The 17011-nt window shown below is 39.9% G+C and overlaps 1 protein-coding gene across 1 annotated transcript in view; it reads left to right on the forward strand.

Annotated features, from left to right (window-relative positions):
- Window positions 1-1983: 1983 nt before the first annotated feature.
- Window positions 1984-17011, forward strand: part of LOC139741167 (cytoplasmic dynein 2 intermediate chain 1-like) — a 37574-nt gene continuing 22546 nt past the window's right edge. The window contains exons 1-11 of the mRNA XM_071651760.1: window positions 1984-2070; window positions 4673-4720; window positions 4985-5582; window positions 7245-7261; window positions 8329-8526; window positions 9469-9555; window positions 9902-9967; window positions 11165-11239; window positions 12148-12172; window positions 13272-13501; window positions 14010-14118. Of these exons, the coding sequence (XP_071507861.1) occupies window positions 2059-2070; window positions 4673-4720; window positions 4985-5582; window positions 7245-7261; window positions 8329-8526; window positions 9469-9555; window positions 9902-9967; window positions 11165-11239; window positions 12148-12172; window positions 13272-13501; window positions 14010-14118 (1465 nt within the window). The 5' untranslated portion in view covers window positions 1984-2058. The remainder of the gene's footprint in view (window positions 2071-4672; window positions 4721-4984; window positions 5583-7244; window positions 7262-8328; window positions 8527-9468; window positions 9556-9901; window positions 9968-11164; window positions 11240-12147; window positions 12173-13271; window positions 13502-14009; window positions 14119-17011) is intronic.

Genomic DNA, 17011 nt, shown 5'->3' on the forward strand with positions numbered 1-17011 from the left:
TTTATTGTCTTCTTTATAAAAGCAGGGTAGTCCCATTCAAGCCGCAAGGCCTGCTTTCCAAGGGAGCCCTGCTGTACAAAACACATTTATGATACAATAAAATACATACATAACAATCACATGCAAACATACACAATAATACATTTCATAAAAGTGGAGATCCTCTGTAGAATAGATAAAGCGAGAGAGAGAGAGAGAGAGAGGGAGAGAGAGGGATCATTAATCTCGTCAGTGTTAAGATTGCAATACAACAAACATTTCATGCGAAATGTGCTGGCTGATTTTGTGAAAATATAAATTGCGCCAACTTTATGTGTTGGTCACTATAGTGGGAGATTTTTCAGGACAATAACATCATAGCATCTGAAAATCGTATACTTTATACGTGGTTGCTATTCATATACTGTTAGAGAAAACTATATGTCTTGCGAAACTTAAAAATTCCACGGACGTCCTTTTTTAAGGTCTGATTTCATGAAGACCCTATGTGTATCTAAATTTAAAAAAAAGTGTGAAATGGCAGGGTTCAGTGTTTACCACGTAAATAAGATACAACAATTTTTTTATTATTGTTTTATAGTCATGTCCTACGGAGCTGAACAGATAAAAAATAGTCTTAATCGTGAAAATGTATACAAGGATATGTTTATTAGTTAATAAAAGCAAGGAGTATATCCTTACTTTCAGAAATAGTGTCTCAAAGTTTGATGAGTAAGAAGCATTCATTTTTACTCCAAAGCTTAAACTTAATTCGTCTATACACGAAGTTCTTAGTTGTTGTTTTTTTTTCGGGGGGGGGGGGAGGGAGGGGGAGGATAAAAGTACAGACGGAAATTGTAACAAGTGCTCCGCGACATTTGCCTGGCGGACATTTGCTCCGTCGACAATTGCTTCGGAGTCCTGAGATATAAGGCATTTTCTTAGTCGATAAATGCCCCAAAGATGCAAGACATTTGCTCCGCAAATAATATCTCCGAATGTTTGCGACACTTCTTCTTCTTCTTCTTCTTCTTCTTCTTCTTCTTCTTCTTCTTCTTCTTCTTCTTCTTCTTCTTCTTCTTCTTCTTCTTCTTCTTCTTCTTCTTCTTCTTCTTCTTCTTCTTCTTCTTCTTCTTCTTCTTCTTCTTCTTCTTCTTTCAATAAAGTACAGGCTACCTTGTGGTGTATCAGCGTGCTGGTGTGGTGCGAGGTGCAGTCATGCATGTACACTTGCTCCGCAACAACTCAATCTATTTTGCCCCGTTTTCTTTTAGGGGTGGGGATGGGGAGGGGGCTGTAGGGATGTATTGCTCTTGATATCATTTCCTTCTGATGAAATTATGATTGTATCATGAAACCAAGGACGCCGGAAAAAGGGGGGGGGGGCGGGGGAAGAGACATTAGGCCTATCAGTAAATATTATTTTGTCCTACCAATAATTTCGATAGCAGATGGTGTTTTTCATTGCCATTCTTATCATTTTTGTAATTTTTATCATCGTTTTAATTTCTGTTTACATTGCTTGTCAGTCAAGCCGAGAGGGCTACCACTGGTCGAGCAACATGTTATGGGAAAAAATGTTATTTTAGCATAAATGTTGTCTCACCACATGGGTATCGCCAGTGCCAAATATATACGGCACTACTGCCCATACTGGGTATCGCTAACTGCATCACGATTGTGTAGTATACATTGTACCCGGATACGAGGTTACTAAAATATTTTCCAGGCTTGGTTATTTCATTTAGTTTATAGAGTACAATAAACTTATTTAGAACATAAAATGACAGTAAAAATTATTAATTCATAAAAAATAATTATTTACATATTTCACTTGAATTTCTATGAGTTTATATTTGATTGATAAAGAATAATTCTAACTTAATATGACAGAGGGTACGTATCCAATGTATACAAAATGTGAATACCTTCGTGCGCGAAAGTTTTGGTCGAAGAAGTGGACTAAGTTTTGTTAATTTCATCGTGACCATGCCCTTGTTTAATCGTTTATTGGACAGAGACTGATTCAAATCCTTCTGTATTTCTGTTGTAGGCATAAGGTACATACACACAGCAGAAATGCCTGGAAAAGTGAGTACTAACTAACACCTATGCAATATGCAATCGCCGAAGTAGCTGGTGCATAGTCCCATATATTAATAATTACGTGTGGCTATATGCTCATGGTGTCAGACGTCTATTTTCTGCTGCTGGACTCTTAACGACTTGGTTTACGTAAGGGCAGTAGTTATCACCGAAAGTATGCCTCATGTGGGCATACTCGTGAACGATTTTGCCCTCATGTGTTTGTTTAGTCTAGATATGTTGAGCTATCGTTTTGTCACGTGCAATAATTTGTTCCTAGTTTCCCAGCATTAAAATCTAGATCTAACTCTTAACTGTTAAAAATTTATAGTGAGGTGCCCGCACCTCGTTTGACGTCAGGGGCCCGAATACCGTCACCCCACTTAAAATTGTTTTGAGCGCACTAAACAAAAATGTATGCCCGGGACTGTGTTCTGTACGCTTGAAACTTGGCAGGGCTACCACAACCAAGCAAATTGTGGTGAAAACCGAAGTTTTTCGCGAAAATCTAAAATTTTCATAGGGCTATGGGAATACGTGTTATAAGTCACCCGCACGCATTTTTTACGTGTATGTCTATGGGAACATCACTCTCACCCGCACACGTCTTTTACGTGCTAAGTCTATGGCTAGCGGGTGACGAGTTGCGGGCCCCTTCCTTAGCGCGCAACTTTTTCGCATCGTTCGCGTTCGACGACGATAGCTGCAAATTTTCTGTATCGATCAGTGAACTTGTGATTCCATTGGAATTTTCAGCATTTTTCCTGTATGTGAGTTGGATTTCAAAGAATTTCAGTGGCGAAATGTAATTCAAATATGGGCAAACATTAACTATGATGAGGTGCGGGTCACCCAAGTATACTATTTAGTTCTAGCCCTAGATTGTAGCCCAGAACCTGTAAATTTAAATACCTGTCGCTGTCTAACATAAGACTAAGAATGACCAATCAGTGCAGTGCCAGTGCAGTGGCATGGCAGTGTTCAGTGACGCATATCCATAGGATCCGTGTAATGTAAATTTACATGTGTCAATCCTGTCAAGGGTCATGCTAAATAGGTTCAAACCAGAAACAAGCATACTTCAAACATTGCATCAAAGTGGGCAGTCCATCAACACCTTGTATGTGACTGTTTGTACATGGAGACTACAGGTATTCAACATCTTCCTCAACGCTGGTCTCGGCTCTTGGTTGGGATAGTCTCCACACACGACGCCTCCTTGCACAGTGCACCCTCTTTCATAAGATACACTACTGTCAACTTCTACGTTTACCACATGTGATTTTCCCAGCTACCTACATAGGAAGGCATGATCATAAGCTCAAGTACATAATCCCAATCGCGACCATAGATGTGTTTAAATTTTCCTTTTTTCCCCGAGCTGTTAGAACCTGGAACCATCTGCCAGGACCTGTGGTCACAATTACCAACCCATTAACATTCAGAGAGGCTGCTCTTCCAGTCATCTGAGTGATGCAGCCTCCTGTTGGGTCACACATGCTCTAAGAAAAGATGCATGTTTTTTTTTACTAGCACTATGCACCGTCACTTTTATTGTACATTAGTGACATTTAAAATCATCCTGTTCACCATGTCACCTCTCACTGACGCACGACACTTCTACCATCCCGGGATAGTTTCAAGGAACTGCTGAAAGGGATTACTACTTCAAGGTTCAAGGTTCAAGGTGTCTGTGAGTTAGGCTACTTTTGACCTGATCTGTCACCTAAAAAAAGAAGCTGTGACACCTCAACTCACCCAGCTGGAGCATGGCCATGGAGGACCAACCTGGCCCAGCACAACACCAACAAGAGGTGTAGCAACCCGAGCTGAAGCTACCAATACAATAGTACCTTGGTACCATCTTAGTAATTACTGTGTTTTACACAGCACTTCAACTGCACTCGCCAACTCTTATCTTTCATAGAACAGCTAAAGACTGGGTTTTGGATTGCATTGCCAAGTAATGCATGAACAGATTTAAAATCATAGCCAAAAATAAAAGCATGCAAATATTTTTGCTTGCCATATGTTTTAGTAGTTGATGTTTTGATTCTGCGGAATTAAAAACATGTGAAACTTGTCATACTTGGCCGAGCGTGAAAAATTAGTCAAGCAAAAATATCTACTTTTACAGTAGATTGTGCAGCTTTATTTAAAGTTTGAATTGATCTATGCTCTGCTCAAATGTCACAAGAGTTGACTGTCCTGTCTTTTGTAAATATAAACTTTGGGTAAGCCTCTAGAAATGCTTTCCTTGAAAAAAAAAAAAAGACTTTTTGTTTGCATCATAGGTCATTTTTTGCTGGTTGCTTAATAATAATAAACAATCACACAGATAGTGACTGTTGTTTTAGCTCTTAGAATTAACACGGCAAGTTGTACTTATGACAAAAAGCAACCCGTAGGGATCTAACAACAATGCTTACATGTATAAGGTTATCGTACAAGTAAATAGTTTTCTTGCAGCGGTGGTATTGTGGTAAAACTGTATTAAGAGCGTTGCTACAATGTACTTGTGATTAGGTGCGTGATCAAAATTTTTGAATGTAGTATTAAAAGGATGAAATAAATTTGTTCTTGTGTTTGTCATTCATCTGTTTTGCAGAGCAAAGAAGACACATGGGGAGCCAAGGAGCTCAGTGAATCAATAAAAGTAAGTTACATGCTGTACTACATTTTTTTTCTTCTAATTTTTCATGGTAGATGATATAATGTGATACCCTTCATGTTTGATTAACCTAGTATCACATTATTTTTTTTTTCATCATTGACACCTATTTGCTCATGTTACAGTGTTCTCCATTGTGCAAGGTTTTGTTCATTTAGTAGTGAAACTGTTAAAAAGCAATATTTTCTTCTAGTTTTCTACATACTTCATACACTTTGGTGCTGTTTGTGTGGTTGCCTATTTTTGCAGGAGGCCAGGTCATCTGGGAAGAGTAGACACAAAGACAGAGACAAAGACAGAGACAAACACAGAGATAAAGAAAGGGACAAAGATCGTGACCGGGACAAGCCCAGAGAGAAAGACAGGGACAAAGATCGTGACCGGGACAAGCCCAGAGAGAAAGACCGGGACAGAGATCGCGACAGGGACAAGGACAGGGAACGGCATCGAGATAAGGATAGGGACCGCGAGAAGGAGAAGAGAAGGGACAGCGGGAAGGACAAGGAGAGAAGTCGGGACAAGGACAGGGAGCGAGAGAGGCGGAAGGAGAGGGAAAAGGAGGCGGACTCATCCCGGGATAAAGAGAAGGACAGGGACAAGCAGAGGGACAAGGACAGAGAGAGGGATAGGCACCGGGAGAAGGACAGGGAAAAGCATCGCGATCGGGATCGGGACAAGGATGACGAAAGGCGCAGGGAGAAGGACAAGGACCGGGACAAGGACAGGGACAGGGACCGGGACCGGGACATCAAACACAGAAGCAGGGACGAGAACAAGGATAGAGACAGGCATCGAGAGAAGGACAGAGAACGAGACAAGGAGAAAGAGAAGGAGAGGGAAAGGAGAAGCAGAACCGATGAAGGCCAGAGGGAAGAGTCCCATCACGATAAGAGAGACAGTGAGTATCTATCTACTCTGTTTTTAAAAAAAGTGTCCCCTCAAGTTTCAAGAATATACTGCAAAACAAGAAATAATTGCGTGCATTTTAATTTCGCGAATTCCGCAACATCCAAGACTCGCAAAATTAAGATACATGCAAAAGTTCTTGTCTTCACAATATGCATTGAATGCCAGTGGCAATTCGCAAAAATTTCATACCACGAAAAAGGGTGTTGGCTCTGATTCACAAAAATTTCATGCTGCAAAAATATCTTGCTTTACAGTAGGTGGCCCATTGCTAATCAAGTGGGTCTGTGGTGCATCCGCTCACCATCCAATCCCAAGTGCTCTGGGAAAAATTCCAGTCACGTTATCAGTCTGACATTTATCTGCTCTAATGGGAATTGATTCTCCACATAGATCTGCATTTTTATATTCTTTGTATGAGAAAATTCGGTCCCTCTTATCAAAAGACAGTAAGTATACAATTTGTAGTATCACTTCCATTGGAGTGGAAACAGACATTCTCTTGTCCGGAAAACTCCACAATAAGTCCCTCACTCTGTGCACTCTCAAGCCACAGGATATGTCAACCTCTCACGAGATGGTCAAGGCACCGGTAGTAGTCACAACTCTTTTACTTTCCAGGGTGGTCCACAAGGGGTTTCAGCATGTCGCTGCAACATGCTCAAATTCTTGTGCAACATGCATCCTCAACTTTTGTGCAACATCCTCAAGAATTTGCATCAAGCTCAAAATAAAATGTAATCAAACATATGAAAAACATGTGCAAAACACAAGAAACATCAAACTTCCTGGTACTTAGATATTTGTTTGCAAAACGTATGGAGAGAACATTGAATACAGTGTATAAGCAGCACAAAGCGAGATAAGCTAAGAAATATTGTGTACTACGTGCTCGTGATGTGCGCTCTCTGCACATACAATTTGTGCAATATGCTCAGATTCTGAGCTTGCAACATGTTCAAATATCAAGTTGTGGACCACCCTGCTTTCCCAAGACCACATCCAATTCTTTCTGGCATTATTAATGTTGACCATAAACAAAACCACCCCCCCCCCCCCCCCTTGCTTTTAAGACCTATCACAAGTCAATGACCCTGATCCCCCAATACAAGAAACTTGGACAAAGGAAAAGATATCTAGATCAAACATGTAACTTTGGAGAAAGAAAAGTTTCATTGCAAGCAGACATAACTGGAAGAGATTGTTCCCATATTTGCTCTACATCAGTGTGTACATTAACAGACTTAACTTGTACTGCAATAAGGTAACTCTACCTAGACCTATCAACGTAACAGTGTACTCTTATATGGAGTGAATCCAGCAAAGATCCTGGGTGGCCCAAGCACCACACAACACTGTTATCTTACAACCCTGATATCAGATCGCATTTCTATGCTGTCTGAGAAGAGTGACAAGTAACAACTATTCGCACCTGAAATGTGACTGAGTTTTAGTCAAAGTCGACCGTTGCAGTGACGGTGATTAATCACATTTGACAGCCGATGTAGCGCATTGTTGATTTCCGAACGTGGCTTCCCTTTTTCAGGACACAAAAACAGAGAGGGTGCGGAAGGTCGGGAAAGGCGTCACCGAGAAGATAAAGAAGACAGAGAAAGGAGGGCAGACAGGGAGAGGGAGGGCAGCGGTAGGGACAGGGAGAGACAACGAGACAAAGACGTAAGTTTGAAAGCCCACCACCTGTTGCATACTGCTTGATTGAACCTCTGTCAGGTTCTCTTACACCCTTTTGATATAATGAGTATTTGAGAGTGAGCGTTTGGCACGGCATTGTTTTGTAACACGTAGATGTATCATTTATTGAAAAGGTACTGAAAAGCTAATGGGGCCAAATGACAAAGAGATAGCAAAACTTTACAGGATGATGGATGGATTTCTGAATGGCCACATGTGTGTGTATTGTGCATCAGATTATATTCATTTTTGATGTGTGTGTGTGGATGGGTGCTTAGGTGAATGGATGTGTGGACGAGCATTCTATCATATATGACACATTTATGCATAAAGTGTTCAGACGTGAAGCCTGGTTCTAATCAGAAAGTGTTGCCAGGTGACATATGTGTTGAAGACTGTTAGAATAAAAGCGCTATGAAGCTGTTGGAATGAAACTTCAAATGACCAAACTGATTGAAAAGAATGTGTTTATTCTCTACCTGCTATATGTTTTTAAGTGCATGTTTGTATGTTTATTCTCAGTCTCCACAAGCTGTATTTTTGATGTGTTGCAATATCTATCATCAAATATCTACACTAATATTCTTTGTGTAGATGTCTTCTGTAAGAATTCAAGACAGGGCCAACCTTGACTTTTGCTAGATGTATCAAATGCATGCTATTGGTTGGCCTGAGAAGTTGGAATGTTTCTAATGTATTTGGTAATGAATTGGATACAGATTAATTCATACTTTTTCTCACATGAAGAGTATGCCTCTTGTGATTCATAGTCATATGAGTGGAAGGCTTTGCATGTGGTGTGTCTCATTGGAAAAGAGATTGTGTAAGTGAGGATAATGCAATCAGTATCACTCATTAACAAGATGATTTTTTGTAACGCTGCATTTATATATAGGTAGATAGATTTTTAAGATACTAGATATATATAGATAGATAATTTCTTGTATTTCTACCGTGGGCATACAATATTTGAGGAGGACAGAGGTAGTAGGAAGGATGATAAACGACACCGGGATGGCGACCGCGAGAAGAGGAGACATCGCGACAAGGAGGAGCGAGGTTCGGCCGACGGACGCAGCCGGGAGAAGAGCGCGGAGAGGAGACGCCGCAAGGAGAAGGAAGCGCAAGAGAATGGGGTGGATGAGAGGAAAGAGAAGAGGCGGCAGAGGAAGGAGAAGCATGAAGATGCTGAGGTAAAATGATGAGCAGCGCTCGCACGCACAGTCTTGGGAATTTTTTTTCTTTTAACATTGCTTCGACGTGCTGTGTTTTAAGATAACGCGAGAATCAAAATCCCTTGCTACCCAATACGCAACATACGTGGGCAACGTGGGAACAAGCCTGACCCAGTTTGTGTGTGGTCCCATCGGGAGCGCATCGTGGGAACTACCAGGATTCACAAAATATTGCTTCATTTGTGAACAACATTAGGGAGCAGTCCACAACAGCTGACACTTTGACAAGATACATGTTTAAATGAAAGCAAGAAATTATTTAAGCAGAGGGGTGAAGGCTGAGGTGTGAGTTTTCTTCAATTTTCTCTCCCTCTACAAATGAAATTGGTAAGAAATTTGCAGTGGTGATCTTACAAATTTCATTCGTAGAGGGAGACAAAATTGAAGAAAACTCACTCCTCAAGATACATGTTACCACACTTCTTTTTTTTTGAAAAGCAAGAAGGAAAGATGTAGAGACTGATGGTTGATGATATGCTGCTAATACACAGTGCGATGATTTCTCTTTTTCTTTTTTCTTTTTTTTTTGGTTAGACTCGCATAATTATACTCCTTTCTCGGTATGGTCTTTGCTTTTCAGTTTGTGACAGCCAGTCGATCTTGTGAAAGATGCACTGGAGAATGTAAAAAAAAAAAAAAGAAGAAAAATTCAGGCTTTGGAATTACTTTGCAAAATTTAGTGCCTCAGTTAAGAAAATTTAATGTAGACCCATCAGAGAATAATATTGTACCAGAATGAAATACAATAAAGAGAAGCAGGCAATAACCTTTTTCTTTTTGTTTTTTGGTTTGAATAATGGATATATATATATATATATATAAAATTATGAAAAAAGAATGTGCACAGTCGTGGTGTATCTATTGACGTGATTATTTGCCCGTGTCAACTTTTCTCTACAGGATGATGTAGGTGAGGAGATAGTTAAACAGGAGGAACCAAAGGCCCCTGAACCTGATGGATACGATGACTATGAAGATGACTTTGAGGTAAGAATACACAGAATTTTGAAAAGAGCTTATGTACTGAATATTTCACTGTTTTGGGGGGATGAAAAGATTAAAGAGCAATGTAGTCCATATCATAACAGATATATTCATGAAACTTAACCCGTTGAGGACGGACTGATTTTGCTACAACATGCATTTCCCATAGACCCCTGCCCGAGTATGCTCGGGACTCATCCTCAACGGGTTAAGGGAAAGTTACTTGACAAATACTAAGAACTGCATTCCCATGAAGCTCACTCGATTGTGGCAAAAAATCAAGCAGAGTCTCTCTCCTTTGTTACTGAATATTCATCCAGCTGGCATCATTTTCCTTTCCACATTGCAGGATTATGACGATGACTTTGAAGATGATGATGATGAGGAGGATAATGACGATGCAGGAGATGATCAGGTACTGAGAAATCGATGACATTTCCCACAGTAGTAAACTACAACCTGATGTAGTTACTGTAATCACATTGAAAATAATTTATTAGTGGAAAAATGAGCAAAGAACATAGGATTCCATCGGGATTCAAACCCGTGACCTCCGGATTGCTAGCCCGGTGCTCTACTGACTGGGCTATAGAAAGCCCTAGTTCAGTGTTCATCCAAGAAACCCTTAATTGTCAATGCTCGAATGGTCAGAAGCTATAGCAATGTGTTTGTGTGTGACACACACGCACACACTTAAACCTGGCATAAATTTGCAGGATAATTCAACTTTGGGATAAATGCGAGGGATCACCGAAGTGATGCAGCTTTTTGAGTATGTAACAAACGCAAACAGAAGGAAACTGACCAGAAATTAATATGATTTATTAGTGGAAAAATGAGCAAAGAAAGTGGGATTCCATCAGGATTCAAACCCGTGACCTCTGGATTGCTAGCCTGGTGCTCTACCGACTGAGCTATAGAAAGCCCTAGTTTCCTTCTGTTTGCGTTTGGCACATTGAAAATAGATGTGATGCCAATGGTAAGCTGCACTGTGCTTTGTTTCCTCCTTGGCATGAATGCAGGAGCGCTTCCTTTGCCAATTGGCACAGATGTCTGGACACTAACTAGTCAGTGAATAGAGATTAACTAATCCCCCTAATCCCTATTGTGTCACCATGGCCTGCCTGTTGGACTGAGGCACAGTGCTACACCTGAGTAGGTTTGCTGATCTAGAACTAGGTCAAGTTTCAGTGGATTATACTGAGTGCTGATGAAAAAGCTTGGCTGGGTGCCTTGGTTAAATAAAGTATGTATTGGAGCAGTAGTTATAATGAAAACTGAGGTGTAGAATATAGCAGTGATAATGTGATGGAGTTGCTGTGATTGTAATATTGAAAACCGTGATGGTGAAAGTAGTGGTAGCAGTGGTAATAAGAAGAGAGTGAAGAAAAGGAAAAAAAGAAGAAGAAAAGTTAAGGAAGCAGAAGAAGATGAAGAAGAAGAAGAGTAATGAAAGTAACCACATTTTTATTGATGGTAACATGCTATTTTTAATGCCTCTTGATAACAGTATTGTTTGTTTTACCAAATCCCATAGAGAGCTTGCTCAGTGTTCCCTCTTAACCCCCATCTGTGTAAACCACGTTATATTATCCTGTATAACACCACACAGGTCCCGAGTGATATTGAAGAGATGAGGAAGGCTATGGCAGCAGAGAACCAAGCAATGAGGAGAAGTGCAGAGTCGGTGAGCCTTCCAGGACGTTGACCCTGCGTTTAATTAACCCATTGAGGATGAGTCCCAAGTATCCTCAGCAGGTGTCTATAGGAAATGTGTGTTGTAGCAAAATCAGCTCATCCTCAACGGGTTAAGAACCATGGAATACAGTATGTCCCCCCAAAAAAATTATAATCTGACTTTTGCATTGATAACACCCAGTATGATTAAACCGTCTACATGCTACTTCAGGGTCTTAAAATATAACATCTTAGCTCTATTTTGCAGAAAACCCCATTCAATTTGGTTATGCGGTCACAGAGAAATGTGGATTGTTGTAAAGCATGTCACGAGTCTGATTCTTCCAAGTTTAGCACTTGGATGCTCTTTGAACTGCATATTAATGTGTAAACACAATAGACAGAACCTGGAGGGAAGGGATTCCTGACATGCTCTACAAAAATCCTCATTTCTCTTTGAGCACTGAAGCAAATTGAATGGGGTTTTCTGTAAGATGTGGGCCATGAGTTATAGTTTCATACCCTGAAATTGTGTTTGGATTGTTTCAGTATTTTCAAAGTTATTGTTGCGGAGGGTACCGTTGTAATTTTTTTTTTTTTTTTTTTTTTTTTGGGGGGGGGGGGGGGGACATACAGTGTAGGCAATCAACAAGAAGAGTTTGGATTCTCAGAGATTACATTTAGATCTGTCATTTATTACCCCTATGATGATGAAATGGTTTAAGTTTAGCAGCTATTGATGTCATCTATTTCCATTGCTTCACTATATTTAACTCTTTATGTGCCACATTGTTTTTGTTTTGGTTGTTTTGGTGAATTTTTTTTTTTTACCATTATCCAAGTTTCAATGATAATGTATGCACAAAGCCATATTGAATCATGCTACTGTCTTTGTTTCTATCTTTTTTCCAGACTGAGTCAAGATCAAGATCGGAAAGATCCAGTGGTATGTATAAAAAAATGTAAAAACCAAGTTACCATCAAATGGTGCAAGTTAGAATTGTGACTACAGGCATGGCTCGACACTAACTTTTTTGTTTGGTGGCCCGATGGGGCCACCAAAATCCTAAATTTCAAATTTTTGGTGGCCCGAGAGAAAAATTTGGTGTCCCGAAAAAAAAAACAGCAATAAAAAACATTAAAAGTCTTTTTTTTAATGAGTCAAATATTTACGATTTATGATAGTAAGAATTAGAAGTTGGACATATCTACTCATAAATAAACTTCAACAAACTTGCAACACTCACTCTGAGGCATTCATTCAGTCCTTTTCATCCATCCTTTAACAAATTTAACTGCTAATTTCCGGCGCAAAAAGTTACGAATTTATTGACATACTTTTCAAAAAATTTTGGTTGCCCAAGGCGGGCCACCAAATTTGCCCTTTTTTTAAATTTGGTGGCCCGACTTTCATTTTTGGTGGCCCCGGGCCACCGGGCCACCGTTAGTGTCGAGCCCTGCTATAGGTAATGTAGACATTTTTAAGGATGTCTCAGAACAACTTGCTCGAGATCTCAATTTTCTATAGTTTGATAAAGTCAATCTGTGATTTAGTTGGTAGTGTGTTTACTTTGCAATCAAGTGGCACAGGTTTGAATCCCTGTGAATGCTGCTGAGCAATGCCGTGTACCATCCCCTGTACTTGCCTGCAGTAAGAGGCAAATTCTTGATCCCCAAAATTTGGACATGAAATAGAGTTCTTGTGGGTGAGAGAATTGCAACTGGGGCACGGAAAAGACCTCACTTCACTCCTATATCTAAAAATAAACAAGAAGCAGGGATCAAATGTGGTAGAATGATGCGCCACAAACACAGGAAAATGGGAAAGACATGCCAGGTGACTGCAAAGGTTAGTCAGCAAATAGTAGCAATCAGACACAAAATGCCATACGAGAAGACAAAGAATACTGAATCGGTAAAATGTATTTAGTAATGATGCCACTAGGCGTCAATGTTGAATGAAACACGTTCGTGGTTATCTCATTTGATTATCGTACTATCCATTGTGGAACCTCTCTCACTCACTACCTTCCAAAAATCAGCATCAAGTTCCAGACCGACCACATCTCGCACGGGGCGGACGTTCATCAACTTTGTTGCTGCCAAGCAGCGGCAGATCAGCGACCAGGTGGCCCAGCGGACACGGAAGCGCGGCCAGGAACTCATGTCCCTCATCGACCTCGATGTGGCCAGCTACGACATCTTCGACATGCCCCCGGTCAGGGAGTATGACCGCTACATCTCCAGCTTTGGCCGCTCAAACACCAAACAGGTTTGTGAACGGAAACAATAAAAAAACAAATGTGTGCATACATGAATAAAAACACATAGTACTCAGTATTTGGTACTTATATATGTACCAGTGTTCTATAAAACCAGTTATTTTAACGTGCGTGAAGCTTTAGTGAATTTCGTGAGGAACCAAGATTCGTGAAAATGAGCGAACGCGAAAATATCTTTTCTTTACACATTGCATTGAATGCCAGTACGTGGCAATTCGTGAAAGTTTCACGCTGCGTTAAAGGCCATAGGCTCCAATGTGTGAAAGTTTTATGCCATGAATGTTATGGTTTTACAGTGCATATATATGTCTGTATTTTTCTTTGATAGGGGAAACTAACTAGCAGAGGAGTGTATAGTGTGTTGCTATTTCAAACATTTGTCAAGTGACACACCGAATTGAGATGTTGCATGCTGTCCATGGTATTACTCATAGTATTCCGTCTTTGACAGATGGAACAAACTGACATATGGTTGTATGGTGTGTGTTGCTATGTCAGGCTTTTGTACAGTGCAATGAGGACAATCTTGACCGAGACGTGCAGACGGAGGAGGTGGAGGGGTGGGACAAATGGACCCAGCATCCGGCCGAAGGGGTCAAGTCTTGTGGTGGTGAGTGGTCAGAGGTCAAGAGATACACTCTTATTTCCTTAACCCCAATGCTTCCAAGATGGGAGCAATTCCTACATCTGTACATGGGCTTATTACATCACATTACACAGCTGGGGTGGTATTCTGTAAGCGCGATCCTTATTTCGATCCTAGGAGCGCGCGTAGGACAGAAAATAGGATACCCTTAGGACAGGCAAAATCGGTATTCTGTAAGCCTGTCCTAAGCCTATCCTAGGACAGTCATTTATGAATAATGAATATTAATGAGGAAAGACAGGACACGCCCGGCGCAGTATCTATAAGCCAATCATCTGGCTAATTTTACGCAATGCGCGCCCAAGATCTACATTGCTCAAACATGCGCTTCACGCAGCTCTTACTGTGCGAGGAGTTAAAATGTATTGTCAGTCTAATTTTACAGTTAAGAATTCAATTTTGATTATCAAAGCTTTAGCACGCACTTAGCCCACCATAATAGATGTGACCTTACGAGTTCCATTAATTAGCATTTAAAGTTTTTGCAGAAATTAGCTCAAATTTTGAACTTTTGGAGGATGTTGGGGTAAACTGGGATATCATCACTGCATGCCAAACTTCGCCCTTAATTCAAAGTTATTATAAAATATATAAGATTTTCTTAAATAAATATAAATAATAATAATGATAATAATAGATGCACTCACAGACACACACACACATGCGCTCACATTATTCTATAAATATGATCGATATGCTTGTAATAATAATGTCTTGCTTATAGTTAGGACCTACTGTTTGTCCCACTTAAACCAAACCAATGTTCCACTTCTCCCAGGAAAAAAAAAAAAACAATGATAACACAAATATGAGACTTATACGAATAAAGCGTAGCAACCCGTTATATGGCTAGCATCAAAAGTCTTTTGGTCCGATACACGTGTGCCCGGCCATTCTAGATATTAGAAAGTTATTCGAGAAACTTCATCAAATCACAATTTTTGTCCCTCTTAATTCACCCCGCTAGCTCTCCCCTATCTTTATGGTAGCATAGACTAACATGCAGGGCAATGATAACAGAATAAATAAACAGAATAAATAAAGGAGATTACTGATAGATTAAACAAAGATATAAACATGGAGCTACTATAGCTCCATGATATCCTTGTATACGGGTGCTGTTCGCTATTCCGAAGGTTCGTTAATCCGAAACACACAAATTCTCCATACCTAGAGGTTCGTTAATCCGAAAATGAAAAAGGGTTCGTTAATCCGAATATTTGTGGCGTTATTTCGAAGGTTCGTTATTCTGAAGATTTGTTAATTCGAAAATGAAATTTGGAATAACGAACCTTCGGAATAACGAATCTTCGGACTGGAGCATTCGGAATAACGAACCTTCGGAATAACGAGCTGTAACCGTATAAACACGTAAGTTCACTACATTTTGGAAAAAAAAAATGTTAATCCATGCACATGGACTGTTAGGTCACCGGGTTGCGTCACACACTATACGTACGTCTTAACAATAATGTGAGCGTATGGATCGTTGCGTTACTAATACTTTACATGGCCGGCGGAACACAAAGAAATACATAAGGTGTCATCACTTTGGGCCCCCACAATTTTTTTAACCCGGAAGTACGTAAGTGGCACTAAATAGAAATAGATAGAGATCTTGAAGTGTGCGGAGCGCGGTAAGGTTATGTTTTTCCAATGTAGACTTTTTTTTTTTATTCGCTTGTCAGCTGAAGAAACCCAGAAATGGAAAGGGTGAGAGGAGCTGAGGACCTTTTTTTATTTTTTTTTTCTTGTTAGCTCATGAAACCCGGAAGTAGGCCCCCACGCTTTTAAAAACGTTCAGTCGGCCCTGCTTTATTCTTCACGCGACCTAGAAGCACACTGCGTACGTTTCTTTTTCTTTGGTTACTAGATCTTCATAGCAACGACTTCGAGGGTCACGTAATGTGGGCGGCGAAGGTAGGCTACTTGCACCGCGTCCGCATGACGTTCGGGCAGACGTTGAGCATAATAATAATGATAACAACAATAATGACAATAATGATAATAATAATAATAGTAATAATAATAATAATAACAATAATAATGATAATGATAATAATAATAATGATAATATTAATAATGATAATAATTATTATCATTATTACAATATTAATTATAATTATAATAATAGCTTTTGTTGTTATTGTGTACATAATGTACTTTTTATTTATTTTGTGCCGAATAAAATGAAGTGTGAATTGAATTGAAAATGGCGAACAACAAACAAATAAACACATACCAGCTAGATAAAGAATACAACTGTTTCGAACTTAATAGACTGCAGTTTTAGAATCCTCAGTATGAAAGGGACAGATAACTCTGTTATACGATTCATGTATCTATTTTCTTGTTCATGAACATACAAAATAAGAGACAGTGGGTCGTCAGTAGGCCTATATACGCAATAGCCCGGCATAATCGCCAGAGAAAGATTGCCTAGAGGCTATCCTTATTTTTGCTCCTAAACTTGATCCTACTTGTGCTTACAGAATACCACTTATCTTAAGATCTCATTAACATCTAATTACATCTAATTAACATATCAAGTTACGCCCCTATCCTAAACTGGGAGAGAAATAAGGATCCCTGACGTCACTATCCTATTTCTCCTCCTACGCGCGGTGTTACAGAATACCAATCGCGTATTTAGGAGCGAGAGCTGTCCTAGGATCCTTACAGAATACCACCCCTGGTTCCCCTAAGCAGCTGATTAAAAGGTTAAAGGTCAACATTGCCATTCCCTAACTGTTATGGTAATGTTCCCATAAGACTGTTGAAAGGTCGTGTTTACCAGTCCAAACCTATTTCATAGTCCCAACTTACATCTGAAGAATTGTCTAGCATGCAATTT

This window comes from Diadema antillarum, unplaced genomic scaffold (assembly GCF_040938485.1).
Source record: "Diadema antillarum isolate AM-2024a unplaced genomic scaffold, OU_Dant_1.0 seq00000908_RagTag, whole genome shotgun sequence".
Lineage (NCBI taxonomy): Eukaryota > Metazoa > Echinodermata > Echinoidea > Diadematoida > Diadematidae > Diadema > Diadema antillarum.